Source organism: Sinocyclocheilus rhinocerous, unplaced genomic scaffold, assembly GCF_001515625.1.
Source record: "Sinocyclocheilus rhinocerous isolate Xijiao unplaced genomic scaffold, SAMN03320098_v1.1 scaffold615, whole genome shotgun sequence".
In the NCBI taxonomy this organism is placed as follows: Eukaryota; Metazoa; Chordata; class Actinopteri; order Cypriniformes; family Cyprinidae; genus Sinocyclocheilus; species Sinocyclocheilus rhinocerous.
The window spans coordinates 2,109,089-2,126,243 of NW_015631049.1; the positions used below are offsets into that span (position 1 = coordinate 2,109,089).

General features: G+C 38.0%; 1 protein-coding gene across 1 annotated transcript; it reads left to right on the forward strand.

The window, feature by feature from the left end:
• The first annotated feature begins 9,108 nt into the window (after window positions 1–9,108).
• On the forward strand, window positions 9,109–16,954 carry foxn4 (forkhead box N4). Its single transcript, XM_016553927.1, has 10 exons — window positions 9,109–9,175; window positions 9,775–9,863; window positions 13,368–13,531; window positions 13,900–13,991; window positions 14,123–14,215; window positions 14,299–14,420; window positions 14,531–14,627; window positions 14,737–14,944; window positions 16,171–16,557; window positions 16,664–16,954. The coding sequence occupies exons 2-10, from the start codon at window positions 9,778–9,780 to the stop codon at window positions 16,912–16,914; spliced, it is 1,500 nt and encodes a 499-aa protein (XP_016409413.1). The 5' UTR covers window positions 9,109–9,175; window positions 9,775–9,777; the 3' UTR covers window positions 16,915–16,954.
• The last annotated feature ends 201 nt before the right edge of the window (window positions 16,955–17,155 follow it).

Here is a 17,155-nt window from a genome sequence, read left to right on the forward strand (position 1 = left end):
CTGAGAGCTTCTGAAATGAGGCCTTCTTGAGACAACAGGACAGACTAAATTGTGCTGTAACGGTCTGAGTCCCGCTGCTCTCTGAGACACTCATTTAGCATGCCCTCTGGGCACACAATGGAGGCTTGTTCAGAATGGCGCAGTTATATGAACACCGTAATCAAGGGTGCTTCGGGAGGGGGGACGTATTTCTCAGATGGGAGATTTTCGTCCACCTGTCCGCCAATAAAATTTTCATCCCACCGCATGCAAGTTGTGAATCACCACCCACCACCTCACATCACTTCATGCTTCGCACTATTTCATGTCCTCACCAACAACCCCAAAACATGCCCCTCCCCCTCTCACCCTGCATTAAGCCAAAGGGGCAGGTGAACAATATCATTGAAGATCCCCCATTTGAGATGTCAGAACCAATCTCAATCTCAGCGTTATTGTGGAGACTCCCCCTCTCTAGTTTCTGTCCCCACATGGGAACAAGCTGAACTCAATGTCACATGAGGAACAATGGACAGAGGGGATGCTAATGTTTATAGTGTGACACTTTCAGTGTGATAAGACGCATGGACATCGGCACAGGAAAAGCCTGTTCCTCTTCTCAAATGAGAGACTCAAAATGAAAGCAAAATGTTACTCTCATAGGTCTGAAGAACCTGTATTGGTCACATACACAGTCAAAAGTTTGGACACACCCACCCATTCCTTATTATTATATTAAAAAAGTAACACAAATAAAAGTATGAAAGTTATGCAGCAACCAAAAATGAAAACTAATCAAAAACTAATCAAAACTTGTGTTTTTGGTTCCCTTTGCCTAAATTCCAGCTCTGCACAATGGGCTTCTATTAGTTAACTTCATGAGGTGCATCTAGGGATCCTTTTTAACCACTACTGGAGTTCCCATGGAAAAATAAATAAATTATTTTTTTCCCCCCGGAATTAAATATGAGAATGTTTTCATAATTAACTTCAAGGTTTCATAGATATTTCCCAGCCAATTTCTAAACCAAATTAAATACTGTAAGCAGTCACATCTAAGTCAAAACTATTAAGGTCAACCATATTTTAATGATTGTGTAGCCTGTAAGAAATGTAAATACAATACTGAGCCCCAAAGTCAAGAGATCAGTTTCTATTTCTTTAGTTGGAAGATCTAATCTTTTCCCAAAGAAAGTAAAATAGCCATAGAGACAAATCATTTAAGTCATAAGGCTGGTCACCCTTTTGTCACATCAAGTGCATCAGCTTCCCTCTTTGGTATAAAAGCTATTGCCTTTTAATTAAGAGATGGTCCTTCAGCCTGGTCTAAAGTGTCGGTTGCGGCTTAGTTGAGATAACCTCGACCAAATCAGAAAGGGAGGGAAGGAGAGAAGGGAGAATGGAGGAAGAGAGAGAAAGATATGGTAAAGACATCCTACTCCTCAGAAGGCCTGACCACGAATAGGAAAGACTAGACAAAATAGGCAATAGCACTCTGCTAAAGTGAACGGTGAGGTCTAGTTACATCTCTCTTTCTCAGAGTAAAGGAACCTGAAGTTTTGACAGGTTTACGGCTTGTGTTTAATCAGCTGGGTGATTTATTGGATATTTCTTTACACTGAAGCTTTCACCACCAACTGTAGCAGAAAAAAGCAAACAGGAATCAGAAACTGAAAAGAGCATGTTAATGGTGAAAGTTAGCTAATGCTGAAAGTATTGCTTCTTTTGATCTTTCTTTTGATATTTGCTTTTCATCATTGCTATTATTTCTATGCTATTGTTTTCTTTGCTGCAAAACATTGCTGGATAATTGTAAAAAATATTGTAGTTAGAACTTATGTTCAGTAAAATATAAATGTGCACTCATTCAAATATCTCTAGATACATGCAAACAGGTCATACCTGCATCTTTGGTCAGCTGCCGATCAAAATATGAGAACTACTCGCATCCAGACCAACGCTGTCCTAAATAGTCCTTTCACATCCAGCTAGAGCCAAGCAAATCCTACCATCCCGACATGTGCCATGGAACACCCCAAAATTTCACTGTGGATCTAAAAACAATCTTGATTAAAATTTTTCTCCATAAACTCATCAAAAGTTCATTCAGTTTTTCTAACAAGGCTTGCGAGCAGTTCAAACGAAGGTGGCTCAAACGCGGAGAGGATACCCATCTATTATTGCTGTGCTCTTCGCAGAAATGACCCATGTTCTGGTTGCAAGGCCTGGGTATTTAATGATTCATGGCCCAGTCAGGAGGGGGTTCAGAGAACCAGAGATCTTATTCTGTGCTTACCTAGGTGTCTACCACTGCGCTGGGTGTAACACAAAGATACAGAAACACAATCCGACTAAACGTGGATATCAACCCTTCCCCCAGTCCTCTACCGCTGCTACGGTAAAACCAGATTTTACAACAGTGCAGCTCCTGTTTCTGATCTTTGATTAGGGAAATAGATTAATGGCTAATTAACCACTGTGCATTCAATCAGTGAGTTAGAGAGAGACACTCAATAAAGTTGTCATCGGGGCTGACGGCACTCCTCTGTGCTCTTGGCCACTTGAAGCCAGCTGGCTCAGGACTCAACCAGCATATGTTAGCCATTCAATCACAGCTTTTCCTGAAATTTAGCTGGGCCTATGAATGATTACTACACGTGGTTCTTGGATGGACTAGACTGGAAGAGGTTTTAGACAATGATGGCTACGAAGCCCAACCTTATTTTCCCTTTGTCTTGTTATCTGACTCATGCTTGAGACGACTGACTGGTGTCTCTTTTCGCTCCACTAATGACCCAAATAATCCAGCAGAAAAGATTGAGTTTCCTACAGCACTTGCCTTGAATCTCAAGTGTGTGAGATATACGGTGTCATGCTTGACAGGCATGTGATGTTCATTGTCCCTCTTGCAAATTTCAAGGCGACACGTGAGGCCAGTTTCCACTGGACTGCACTTGAAATGTATTATCAGCTTTTATTATCTATGATGAACAGGTTATGAACTTAACCCTTACTAAATGAATATTATATGAGTATATGCATTTACAATAGAAGTGAATGGGCCAAATTTGTAAGAATTTAAAAGCAGAAATGCGAAGCTTCTAATTTTATATAAATGCTTACAATAATAATTCTGTCAAAACTTGTGCAGTATTTGATTTGTAAAGCTGTTTAAACATTGTTTTAGGGTTTATTGCATTCTGTTGTCATGGCAACATAATTGTAAAATTGGATTTAACTTTACACAGAAATTACATGTGAATTTTTCACACTAAAATCATGTTAACATGCATGTTGTTTATGTCTCTACTATTGAAACAGTGAATATTAACAATAATGCATCAGCCCCATTCACTTCCAAAGTAAGTGCCTCACTGTAGCCCAGATTTATGCATTTTTAAAGAAAAAGATAAAAAATTTTTGGTAATCAGTCATTATGCCACAAATGCTGTTGACTCCGTTTAAAAGGATAGTTCACCCAAAAATGAAAATTCTGTTATCATTTACTCACCCTCATGTTGTTCCAAAACTGTATGACTGACTTTTTTCCTTCTGTGGAATATAAAAGAAGATATTTTGAGTCTCAGTATTTTTTCCATAGAATGGAAATCAATATGGTCACCAAAACGGTTTGGTGACCAGCATTCTTCAAAATATCTTCTTTTGTGTTCTGCAGAAGGGTGAACTATATATTTAACTTGTACTAAACGCAGAATATTACTTTAAACTTGTTCAAAATAATTGTTTGCTGTCATTAAATGGCTTTATAGTCCTGTATGCATCAACCCCATTCACTTCCAAAGTAAGTGCCTCACTGTAACCAGATTTATGCATTTTTAAAGAAAAAGATAACATTTTTTTGGTAATCAGTCATTATGCCACAAATGCTGTTGACTCTAGTCACCCAAAAATGAAAATTCTGTTATCATTTACTCACCCTCATGTTGTTCCAGAACTGTATGACTGACTTTTTTCCTTCTGTGGAATATAAAAGAAGATATTTTGAGTCTCAGTATTTTTTCCATAGAATGGAAATCAATATGGTCACCAAAACGGCTTGGTGACCAGCATTCTTCAAAATATCTTCTTTTGTGTTCTGCAGAAGGGTGAACTATATATTTAACTTGTACTAAACGCAGAATATTACTTTAAACTTGTTCAAAATAATTGTTTGCTGTCATTAAATGGCTTTATAGTCCTGTATCTATTGCAAACAGCTAGTCTTGCACTGTAAAGGTAGGACTACACACATCTATCCACAGTCATATTGAAAGTTGTCCCATTCACAACCTCTGTTGTCAAGGCTACCTTCACCCCCTTACACCACAGGCCCGTTCTGCTCCACACCTCCCTTTCTAGTAATGCTTGTCCAGCCTTAACAGGCTTTGTGCTGCCCACTGGGCCCTGATGCAGCACGAGACCCGGCAAATCCTATTATACAGGAGTCACAGCACTTGATTTTCCCATTAGAGATTCCAAGCGGAGAATAAGGGTGTATTATAACACCGGCTTTGCCGCGTTCCCACCGAAAATCCCACCTCGCTCTCTCATTTTCATGTGCACTTTTCTCAGTATTAGCTATGTTTCATCGGTTCTTTTATTGTGGGATTCTTGATGAGCAGTAAGAGCTAGAAAAAAAAAACAATAAATAGAAAAAATTAGCATTCTATATAACAGTAGTTGTCATATACCGGTTTTATTCATTGGTTTGATTTTCATTTGCGTTTTGGGTAATTAATGAATATACAATCAAAGCTTCCATACACATACCTATGAAAATAGTGGCTTTTCAATTTATAGATACTCTCCACGTGCCATTGGGAGCGTTCCTAAAATACTTTTTCACACAGGTTACCCAAGGCATCTTCAAACAAATCAACCAAAAGACAACCGTTTTGACATAAGCCAATTGGGACAACACAAGTTGTTTTGGAGGTGTTGAATGAATAGCAGAGAGAAGAAAGCTTTCATTCACTTTCCCTGTCAGAGTTTAGATCAGCCATGACCTGCTGATATGACCAAAGGTCAAGACTAGTGTCAAGAGATGGTGATTGGTGACCCCCAAGACATGGTGTTTGAACTGGAACTTTAAAGGTCAGAAAAGAAACAGAAGAATAGGAGGTGACCACTAACACAAGGGGGCTCAGTCAATTGATTAGAGAGTTACAAATGTTTTCTATGTAGGCCAAGGCACTCTATTGCATTTTTGCTAGTCAATGATGTTGCCATACAGATTAAGTTGTATTAATATTATTAATTAGGTTATAAAGTTGATCACATGTTTAACACAAGCAAACATATTGAATTTTGCAACAATATAGGTACCTAAAGTGTTTTGAAGTCTTTCCTCACCTCCCCTTATTCGGGTGGTTTAGCCCTATATATAAAGCCTACTGTATCATATTTAAAATGTAAATTTCTAAGGTCCCTGAAAAACTTCTCGTACACAGCCTACTACATGCCCTCTGTCATCTGACTAACAGTTTATATATTTTTTAGCAAGTAAAACACCTTTTAGTATAACTATAATATCCACCTTCAGGTCTTGGTATATGTGTCTTTGTGCTGTGAAATATTTAGTGATTTTTCAAGATAAATACTTACTGGACTGAAGCAACTTCAATTTACTTATTATCCATACATAATTGTCAGAATAAATATGTTAAAATGTGAGTATCAAATATTGAGGAATATCTCTCAATCACCATTATATATGGCATATATATTGCATTTTATGTAAGTAGTCTGCTATGCAGTTATAAAGAGCTCATTGATTTGCATTTCATTCTGAGAGTATCTAAAATGTTCTCCTTGAGTATGAGCTCTATAATGTACCAAAAAGCATAATGTATCAAATATGATACTCACCTAAAAACACAGATTTTAAATGTCAGGCTTAAAGGGATAGTTCACCCCAAAACAAATCTTCTGTCATGATTTACTCATGTCATTCAAAACCCAAATGAATGTCTTTCTTCTGTGGAACACAAAAGAAGATGTTTTGAAAAATGTCTTAGTTTTTTTTCTCTCTCTATGAAATGAAAGTCAATAAGAAATGATAAAGTCGTTTAACCAGTTCATTTGCCCATATAATCTTTAGGAAATTACATTTAACTTATTTGGCTTGCTGTCCTCTGATGAGGGGCTCGATGAAGCAGCTTCAACTTGAGCTCTGATATACCCCCACAGAGACTTAAATGTATGATTAGAAAGGGCAAGGTACCCAAGATGAAGGTGGAGATTGGGGAGGTGGAGGGATGCTGGAACAGCTGAGACTGGAGATAGGTAAGCAGCTGCCATATTTTTGGGTGCAAAACCTTTTGCTAACATTTGTCAGATGCTTTCTTCTTACACAACCATATTTGTCTCAGGAAAACCAACATTGTTGCTAATCATTTATCAATGGACACTACTGTTGACCATGTGATCACTAAACCTTCTTTAAGATTTCCTAATGAACCCTCTGACCCATCAAAGACAGATCTTGAGACAAAGCTTCCTCTGCTGTGGTCCAGTGTTGTCCTGGGTTTAGTCTGGGAGACAGCAGTCCAAAAGGTCACTCAGGGTCTCTTATTAGTAGGAAACAGAAAGAACCAACAGAGGTGAGAACAGACGAAAAATGACCTCACTCTACAAGTGATTTGGTTAAAACAATATAAAAATAAAAATAACTCAATCTGAAGTGTAAAACAGTTTTGTGACTTCTGTTTGGCAATTGTATAGAGACTGGAGATAGGTAAGCAGCTGCCATATTTTTGGGTGCAAATTTGCTAACATTTTTCAGATGCTTTCTTCTTACACAACGATATTTGTCTCAGGAAAACCAACATTGTTGCTAATCATTTATCAGTGGACACTACTGTTGACCATGTGATCACTAAACCTTCTTTAAGATTTCCTAATGAACCCTCTGACCCATCAAAGACAGATCTTGAGACAAAGCTTCCTCTGCTGTGGTCCAGTGTTGTCCTGGGTTTAGTCTGGGAGACAGCAGTCCAAAAGGTCACTCAGGGTCTCTTATTAGTAGGAAACAGAAAGAACCAACAGAGGTGAGAACAGACGAAAAATGACCTCACTCTACAAGTGATTTGGTTAAAACAATATAAAAATAAAAATAACTCAATCTGAAGTGTAAAACAGTTTTGTGACTTCTGTTTGGCAATTGTATACCCCTGTTTGTCACAAGACAATCCTAAAACTGGTAATAAGCTTCAGGTAAATGCAAGATGACAGTTTTGATTAACAATATAAACAGGAAATCTTCTAAACCTAAAGAGCTGAGAAAGTTTCAACCCACAAAAATAATATAAAGTCATAAATCAAGTTGCATGTATAAAGCCTAGTTAAAAAGTAGAACATTTTTGTTTAAGCAATAATGATAATACAACTGATTTCAGTTACTAAATCTGCTTTGCTTCCCAAAATAAACACACATAAAATAGAAGGCCACATAATGACTCTCAAAATTGTCCTTTCTTTAAACCATGTCCAATGAACAAATAGACAAAAGTGACAAAATACCATTAGACAAAATACCATTAGGGTAACAGACATAAAATACACACTAAAACAATGCTATAAACATTAACTAAACAACTTGACTAGTAACATAAAATACTAATACATAACGAAAAACAATAAGAAAAATAAATAAATAATAAAAATAAACCAAGTGTGATATGTCTGGGAACATCTTGTTTAATCTAAAATTACTTTGTATGACAAGGTAACTTAATCCAACTGACAAGTTTTTATACAGTAGGCTATGTTTACAATATCTTTCCCATTACATTACAAACTTTGCAAATAGTGCATCAGTTCAGTGGCTGAGCCTGAGAGAAGCACACACGGGCTTTAGGACCCAGCGCTCTTCTGTAGGAGCGTCTTTTTGTCCGTTGCAAGAGCGCATTGATTGTGACCATTGTGACTTCGCGATTTACCATCTGTAGTGTCCCATGTGGTTCAAGTCAATTACCGTCACTGGCCGGATCACTTCCCACAGGATTTGAAACCTGTATTTCAAAATTCAAAAAGTTTCCTTTAGTTACCTTTAAAGAAAAACAGAACATTATCAAATTATGAAGAACTGTGGAAGTGCCCTTTTCTGGTTGTTGCTATGCACTTATTCTGGATTCCTTTCTCCGCTATCCACTATCCAAATATTAAACGCTAATCTTACTATTATTAATTACAATAATAATACCTGTAATTATAAGCATAATTAGATATGTGCACGTAGTTCAAGTGTCCAAATAAATGACTGTAAACAATTTTAAAACAAACACACTTTGTGTAATGTCAGTATCATTATTTGCTGTCTTTCATATTTATTTCAAACTCAAAGGAGAGCCTTTAAGTCACTGCGTGCGCTTACATTTCTAACCCCGATCCGAGCCTGTCATATCTGTGAGATATCTGTCAAGTCCAGCGCGCGCGTTTTTCCCGCCGCAGCGTGTAACCAAACGACGCGGCTTCAAAGGCGGTTAAATCAAGAGCAGTATCCTGAACTTCTGCTCTTATTGGGACAGAATATCTCACAGACCCGCACGGAGAGGAAGCGTCTTTCTTTAGACCTGTATAAATAATGTTTCTATTTAAAAATAAGTGAACATTATCTGTTATTTTGTGTTGCCAATGGCTACAGGGGAACATGGAAATCACTGCTCAACTTGTTACATGTCTCCGGGTTTATAGAAGCTTATATTCGCTTTTTTCCGAGTTTATAGGAATCCACAGTGTGTAAAACGTTGCTTCCAGCAGAAACAGAGGATTTTGTCTAAACTCTCAGTTTTTTCATTTCTATTTTTTGGGGAAAAGAAGTTGTACCGGACCTGTAAAAGCGCACCTGTGGACGGCACAAAGAAAACACGGAGAAAAACGCATATTTGCAGAAGAGAAGTATTGACTAAAAACATTGGAAAGCAGTAGGTGAGATGCACTGACAGATAATTCACGTGATTGTGGAGGCAAGGCAACAGCTGTCAGTCAGAGCGCGAGACCTCCTCCCCTCTACACGGCTCGCGCTGCGTGTGCACATAGTGCGCATGACCGTCACGAGCGAACCGCACGGACGAGGGAAATTTAAAAACGGTTTTTTTTTCTTGCGGGACAACAAGTGCCCCGACCAACAGTAGAGCTTTCCTCTGTCTCGTTATCCAAGATTTTCTATACCCCAGAACAGCTTCAGCATTAACAGGTAAGATTTCATGTTTTTATTATTGTTATTTTTAAATAAGCCAAGATAAGCGCACCTGTTTCGGGCTGACATATAATACAGCATGAACATTGATGTGTGACGTAAATATATGACTTTATTTATTAGCTGGTGCTTTGAAGACAACTGCAAAACGTTTCTCGACTATTTTTAAGAAATACTTAACGTTTTCTGTTAAATTCAGTATGACGTAGCTATATTAAATATTGAGACGCGCGAGCAGACTGACAGGTAACGGTGACTGATGACGTCTGATGATCTCCGTTTTGTCAACAAAGCAAATATCACATCAACACTGTAAAAATGTAATAGATAAAATTACATTTTTATCTTTTTTCTTTTCTTTTCTTGCTCAGTTATTATGTCTCAAGTTTTTGTTGGTGATTTCCTACTTTATTAATATTTGCAAATGAATGTGTTCTCACGTGGCCATGTGGTGATTTCATGTCAGATTGTTTTTTTTGTTGTTTGTTTGTTTGGAAAAAAGTGTATTTGCACTTTCTCAGGACCAAATGCACATTTCTAAAATTCCTTTTATTCTCTGCTTTGCATTGTTCATTTACTTGCATTTTATCTGCCAGAAGATGATTGAAAGTGGAATTACAACCAGGATGTCAGGAATTCATGAAAACCCTGTACAAAGTCACCACATCTCCGCACAAGAATACAGGTAGGGGGTGATTTCCTTTGATGGCTGAACCCATTGCTTTTGAACCTTGAGCAGATTAGAGAATAAAAAGATAATTTCGGGAAGAAGGAGAGCACTGCTAATCTTAATACAATCTCCTCCTTTCCTATTCTGTAAAATAAAGGTGTGTTTTGAGAGGCAGGGAATTGGGGTTTGTGAAAAAAGAAAGGAGCGAGAGAATACATCATCTTTGCTCTGAATGGATCTGTCAGAAAGCATCAGCTCTGTTTACACGCCCGCTGTCGGCACACGGAGGGATTGAGGACCTTGGCGGGGGCCCCCACGGGTCACCAAGGAGAAGTGGCTCCCAATAAGAATGTAAACGAGGGCGACTTGAGCTGTGATAAACCGTGACTGTGTGCGCCCGCCTCCCCCTTTCTGTGGGACACGTAATGGTTTGCATCAATGAGCAAATAAAATAATTTTTTCTTCCACTTGTATAACTGCACCCTAATGACCGTAAACTGTACAATACACAGCTGGGTTTACAATTAGACTTCAGAAATGCTAATAAGTACAAGGATGTAGGCCCCCTTTTCTTGACGATCCTAAATTTGAGTTTATGTGGCATGTTATGAATTCTTTCCAAAATAAAGCCCCCTCTCCTCCCAATTACTGAAGCACAGTTTTAAAGTCAGTATACTATAACAAATACTATTATTATTCTTTTCCTTTATTATATCTGGGCATCAATCTCAGACCTGCAGTGTAAGACAACGTTCAAAAATTAAATATTTATGTGCTTCTGACATTACAGTGCAGCCATTGTCTGGCAAGACATGTGGATGCTCTTCTTGGCAACATTAAATTGTCGGTTATAGTCATGTCAAAATCAGTTTTAGATCTAATTTCTCAGGCTTTGTGTGAAGGATTCTACACACTTAAATATAATATTTATACATTATAATATAAAATATTTTCTATAATATTTAATTAAATATGTAATAGCAATTGGTAACACTTTATAATAACTTTCATTTATAAACCATTAACAAATATTACATAAAGCTTAACAGATCATTACTTAATGTATATTCACATATCTAGAAATATGAGATAATGTTCTTGTTAATGTTTACTAATGAACTTACTGAACATTATCTAATGATTAACATATGATTATTTAATGTAAATTGAAATGCTTACAAATGTTAGTAAACTTTCAGTTCACATGATCTTCATTTGTTGGTCTTTGTTTGTTGTGTATACCTCTATTTATTCATCTTAACAAATAATCTATTAATTATTTGTTCATGTTTTTGCAGTACCCAATCTAAAGTGGAAACTATTCATCATTTGCAAATGTTTATAAATGTTTACTAATCTTTAATAACTTTATGAGCAGTCATCTCGACGGCAAAAATTGTCCCGAAAGACCTGAATTTACTCTATTCACACATCTTTACTAATAATTTATTAATCATTTGTTCATGTTTTTGCAGTAGCCAATCTAAAGTTGAAACTATTCATCATTTGTAAATGTTTATAAACGGTTACTAATCATTTAGGATCTTTATGGGCATTGGACTTTTATCTAATGTAACAAGCTTTGTGTAAAGGGTGGCTGGTTACGTTTAGCTAAATGCTGGCTAAAGACATAACAGATTGTAATTTTGGTGCAAAAAATGTTTTTATTGCCTCAACACTCACATTAGTATACTACTCTTCAGTATATCATTAAACAGGATATTCCTTGAATCAAAAATAAACAGGAGAACACAAATCATTTTTTAAAAAGAAAATACTTGTTAATTTATCAAAACAATATAATATAAACAGATTAAACTGTGTTCCCTTATAATCAAATTGACCCCTGTACACTGTTGACCCCATGAAATAATGATTTTTGTAAGCATTATCTGATGTTTAATACGTTTATTAGCAAACATTAACATGCACATTATCTCACGTTTCTAACTCTTTGAATATATATTAACTAAATGATCCATTAAGCATTATATAATGTTTGTTAATGATTTATTAATGAAGGTTATTATAAAGTGTTACCCATATGATCATAAGCTTGTGGCAAACACTTTTATCCAAAGTTCTTAAATCCTTTAGGATAGCATTTTACAGTTTATTCGTGAAAACAAATGCTGTTTCAATGTTAAATTACAATTTTGAAATATCATAAGTTAATATTGGCTTAAAAAATTAATAGAGAGCATTATTAATGAGGAAATCAATATTTGAAACAAATTCAGCTATAAAATGGAAGGGCGGAGAAATCAATTTTAATTCTATTAAATGTTAACACTCAACAGAAAACACTCATCAATAAGAAGCAGGTCTCATAAAGCCAGGTGTTAAACTGTCCTAGTCCCTTTGCAAGGTGTATTTTCATGTCTTTGTATGTGGACAGGCGTTAGGAAGACATTTCAAAGCACATGACAGTGTAGTGTTGACATGTTCGGTATCTAAGGTTTCATGCTAGTGTGTGAGTGTGTTTAAAGGATAATTATTCAGAAGCTCCAAAGCAGAGAAATCAGGGTGCTCAAGGCCATGTCCCCAAGTTCTTCCTTCAATGCTGTAATTTATTCAGGTGGCAGACTGTGTGTGCAGTGCGGCTTGACCTCCAACTCCTTCAACGACTCCCTCCCAGCTACCCACCTTAGGTACTGTCTAATGCCCCCAGGCGGGGGGAGGGGGCAGAAGGGGACAGGGGTTGGGTGGAAAGGGACAGGGAAACAGATGGCATCCTATTTTTCTCTGTTGTGTGAGGCCTGTCATTCCAGTAGATTAATACAAGGGGTTGGTTAAAAAAAACGGTAAAGACAATCAACGAAGGGTCGGGGGGGGGGGGCGGACAATAGAGCCACGTGCCGCTGTGCAGATTTGTCGTTTGGGACACAATAGGTGATCATTTTTCAATGGGGCTGAACCAACTGTTGCAGGCAACGTGTGCCACATACCCATGTTTCAAATGATCTCATGCGTTGTTTACATATGATTCAGCCAATGACAGTGAAGAACGTTAGAGGTTGGTTTAATGGAGAGGGGGGCACTGAAGTGTCCAGACACACAAAATAACTGAAAAGTGAGGGTTGTCATAGCGACCCCAATTATTGGACTGAATAGCGAGTGTGTAGGGAAGTCTGGAGAGAATTCAAGAGGGTTTCTCTGCTTTCTTGATGCTTAGTCCAAATGAAGAAATGGTTGAGTAAATAACTGCCTGCACTGGATTAGATCAGAGGGTGAGAGTATTTTTATTTCTATTCCCAAACAATAGATTTACAAGAGGATTTTCTCATCTTTTATCTATTTATAAGAAAACCTGGGAAAAGAATAGTATTAGTTTGTGTAGGCCAAAAATAATACAAATGTAATATAAGCAACTGATGATTGGAAGCATTAAGGCAAAATACTTTCGGTTGAATACTTAGAGTGCAATTTTTGTTCACTCTCATGGCTAAAGTTATTCTTTCTTTGTTCACATAAAATACATATTTGTGCTTTACTGAGAGCTATACTGTGTTTTTGCAGACTCCTGACTACTGACCCTTCACAGCTAAAGGACGAGCTGCCTGGTGATCTTCAGTCCCTGTCCTGGCTTACCTCAGTGGATGTTCCCCGACTGCAGCAGATAGGACCTGGACGGCCTGATTTCGCCAGTTCTGCCCAGAACAGCCTGCTGGAGCGGCAGACAGGTCAGGAGTTTTATAGACTGTGTATAATTAGAATAGATTGATTTAAAAATGGCAGTCCAAAAAAAAAAAAAAAAAAACTGAATTCATGAACCAACATCTCTAACATCAAACTGGTTATCTTAGCCTAACACATTAACAGTAACCAGTGATTTAATTAAATTCTGTTATTTATTCACATCCACATGTCAGTTTTTTTTTTTTTTTTTTTTTTTTAATTTTGTTTATAGACTTTTCTTTGGCCCAGTTCTTTAAATATACAAAGGATTATTAGAAAGCTGTGCCTTAACAGTAGTGGACTGAATCCCTATTTAAAAACCAAATCCAACTTTTGGTTTCTAAAAAAAAAAAACCTTTGCTAAAACTTTCAGTTCAGCTGAATAGCATGACGGTAGCAGGAGGAGCAGGATCTGCGATTCATCTACAGAGTGAAATGCAGCACAGCCCTCTGGCCATCAGTAGCGTGAGTGATGATTCAGATTAACATTTCGAACAAATTCATATTACGTATACAACCAATTCAGAACTGAATGACCATTTGTAATAGAGCTAAAATAATCTTGTGTTTATAGATTTTTTCTGTTGTTTCTGTAGATGCCTCAGTTTTCCCCTGGGTTTCCGTGTGCCGCATCAGTGTACCAGACCGCCCCACAGCAAGTGCTCACTTTCACTCAGGCAAACCAACAGGTTGGTTTGATTTGTAAAGACTGTTCAGAACAGGAATATAATATAATATTATGAAAATACCACTTCTTTGCTATATTTTTTAGTGTTCTCCCGGTGGACTTTATGGCAACTACAACAACCAGAGTCTGTTTCCTCAACCCCGTATTACTGCTCACAACCAGGACTTGCAGCCCAAGACTTTCCCTAAACCCATCTACTCCTACAGGTGAAATAAAGTTCACTGCGACGAACTCTTAAAAACATTATAATTCTCTGGAAAGGGAACAAGATTTTATTTATCTCAAGTTGACTATGTTTGATATCATAAATTTTCAGCTGTCTGATTGCCATGGCTTTGAAGAACAGCAAAACAGGCAGCCTTCCTGTTAGTGAGATCTACAGCTTTATGAAAGAGCACTTCCCTTATTTCAAGGTGAGGAATTGATGTAAAAGAACTCTGGCGAATAGATGGACTAAGCCGACACACAATGGAATCAAATAAATGTTACTTATAGTATATTGTTTATTACTATGCTTCTCAGACAGCACCTGATGGATGGAAGAATTCTGTACGCCACAACCTGTCCTTGAACAAGTGCTTTGAGAAGGTGGAAAACAAAATGAGTGGTTCCTCCAGAAAGGGCTGTCTTTGGGCACTCAATCCTGCAAAGATCGACAAAATGGAGGAAGAGATGCAAAAATGGAAGCGCAAAGATCTCCCTGCCATCCGTCGAAGCATGGCCAATCCAGGTCTTCAATCTTTGACTATTATCAGTGCTAGGAAATCTTTGATTGACATCTTTGCTCTGACAACAACCCACAACACTCTAGCATCACAGCAGTGAATTTTCTTACATTTAAGGCTGGCTCAAGTCTCTCAAATCAAAGCAAAAAGAAATATGCACCTTGCTACTAGGAAGACATGAATGACAAATGAAAATGCTATGCGTTCTAAAATTGACTAATGTCAACTGTCAAGCATGCTTGATACCCCCTAAAAAACTGTGCCCATCACATCACCCATCACATAGGGATTTTCACACAGTGCTTAACCCCAGGTTATCACCGTTCTAAACGCCGCCTTTAACCCCGGATAAAGGAACATTTCACACATGTAATTTAGAAGCGGAGCAGGGTTAGCACCACTTTTGCTGTGTTAACCCCGCATTGCGGTGCCAACCTTGTACAGTGTGAAACAGAGCGGTTAGAATGTTACAGCTATACACTTAGCAACTGACATCCAATCGTGTGCCTCATATTCACATGCTTTGGACAGTTACAGAAACACTGCACTCTGTATAAACAGTCTTTTCAGCATTTGAGGGGAAAAATGTCAAATGATGATGGAAAACAAGTGAATAGAAGTGAAGAAAAGGCCATTTCATTCATACCTTAGTCCGAATCATCCATTCTGGAGAACATCAGCAAAATATAATATGTGGATACATACAAGAACCAACAATGTTCATGGTACCTCTATGCAAAGAGTAAGCTGAAGTAGTACAGAAACTAGAGCAGAAAAGTAAATGTAGAAATCTAGTTAAATAAAGTATAACTATTAATATTGTCCTGTTTTGGTACTTTTTTCCCCCAGATGAATTAGACAAACTCATTAACAGCTATACACTTAGCAACTGACATCCAATCGTGTGCCTCATATTCACATGCTTTGGACAGTTACAGAAACACTGCACTCTGTATAAACAATACAAATGTCAAATGATGATGGAAAACAAGTGAACAGAAGTGAAGAAAAGACCATTTCATTCTTACCTTAGTCCGAATCATCCATTCTGGAGAACATCAGCAAAATATAATATGTGGATACATACAAGAACCAACAATGTTCATGGTACCTCTATGCAAAGAGTAAGCTGAAGTAGTACAGAAACTAGAGCAGAAAAGTAAATGTAGAAATCTAGTTAAATAAAGTATAACTATTAATATTGTCCTGTTTTGGTACTTTTTTCCCCCAGATGAATTAGACAAACTCATTACAGACAGACCGGAGAGCTGCAGACAAAAGTCCATTGATACTGGCATGACACGCTTGCCCAGCTGCCCACCAGGGCCGACTCTCCCAATAACAGCTCAGATGCAGCCCCAACCAGTGGTCACTCTTTCTCTACAGTGCCTCCCTATGCATCAACACTTTCAACTGCAGCTCCAGAATCAGTCTCGCTTGGCTCCGGCCTCCCCTTCTCCCGCTCAGACACCCCCTCTCCACACCATCCCTGACCTGACAAACAGCTCCCTCCCTCAGCATCCTGCCAAGCAGCACAGCGACTTCTACACAGTTCACACTGACGTGAATTCAGAGGTGGACGCACTGGACCCAAGTATTATGGACTTCGCCTGGCAAGGTCAGCATTAACTACGTCAATAATCAACTAACATAAAAATTTTGAAAGCCACAGAATGTTTGTTTGTGGGCTGATATTTAACGCAGTTCTTCTCTTCTGATTACAGGAAACCTGTGGGAGGAGATGAAGGATGACAGCTTTAACCTGGAGGCATTAGGTACACTCAGTAACTCCCCACTTCGGCTGTCTGACTGTGACCTGGACACTGGCAATGTCACGCCTGTGTCCAATGCAGGAGGACTGCCTTACCCAGACCTGCAGGTGACAGGCCTCTACTCTTCATACTCGGCTGTGGATGTCCTTTCTAACCAGTACATGAACACACAAGGAGGAACAAAGCCTATCGTTTTGCTTTAATTGCACCCACAAGAAATGAAGCAAGCTGAGCTTTACTTCCCAGGACCATCTATAAAGCTTTCAATCCAAGCTTTCATGGTGTGTCAGTTTCCTAAAACAGCACAGTCCAGTGCAGATCGTAATACTGGCATTGTGGCCTAACATAATCAAATGAACTAGTGCTGTTATCATTTTACACCCAATGCAAATTGCGAGTTAAAACAAAACTTAAGGAACAAAGATCAAATTATGGGAATTATGA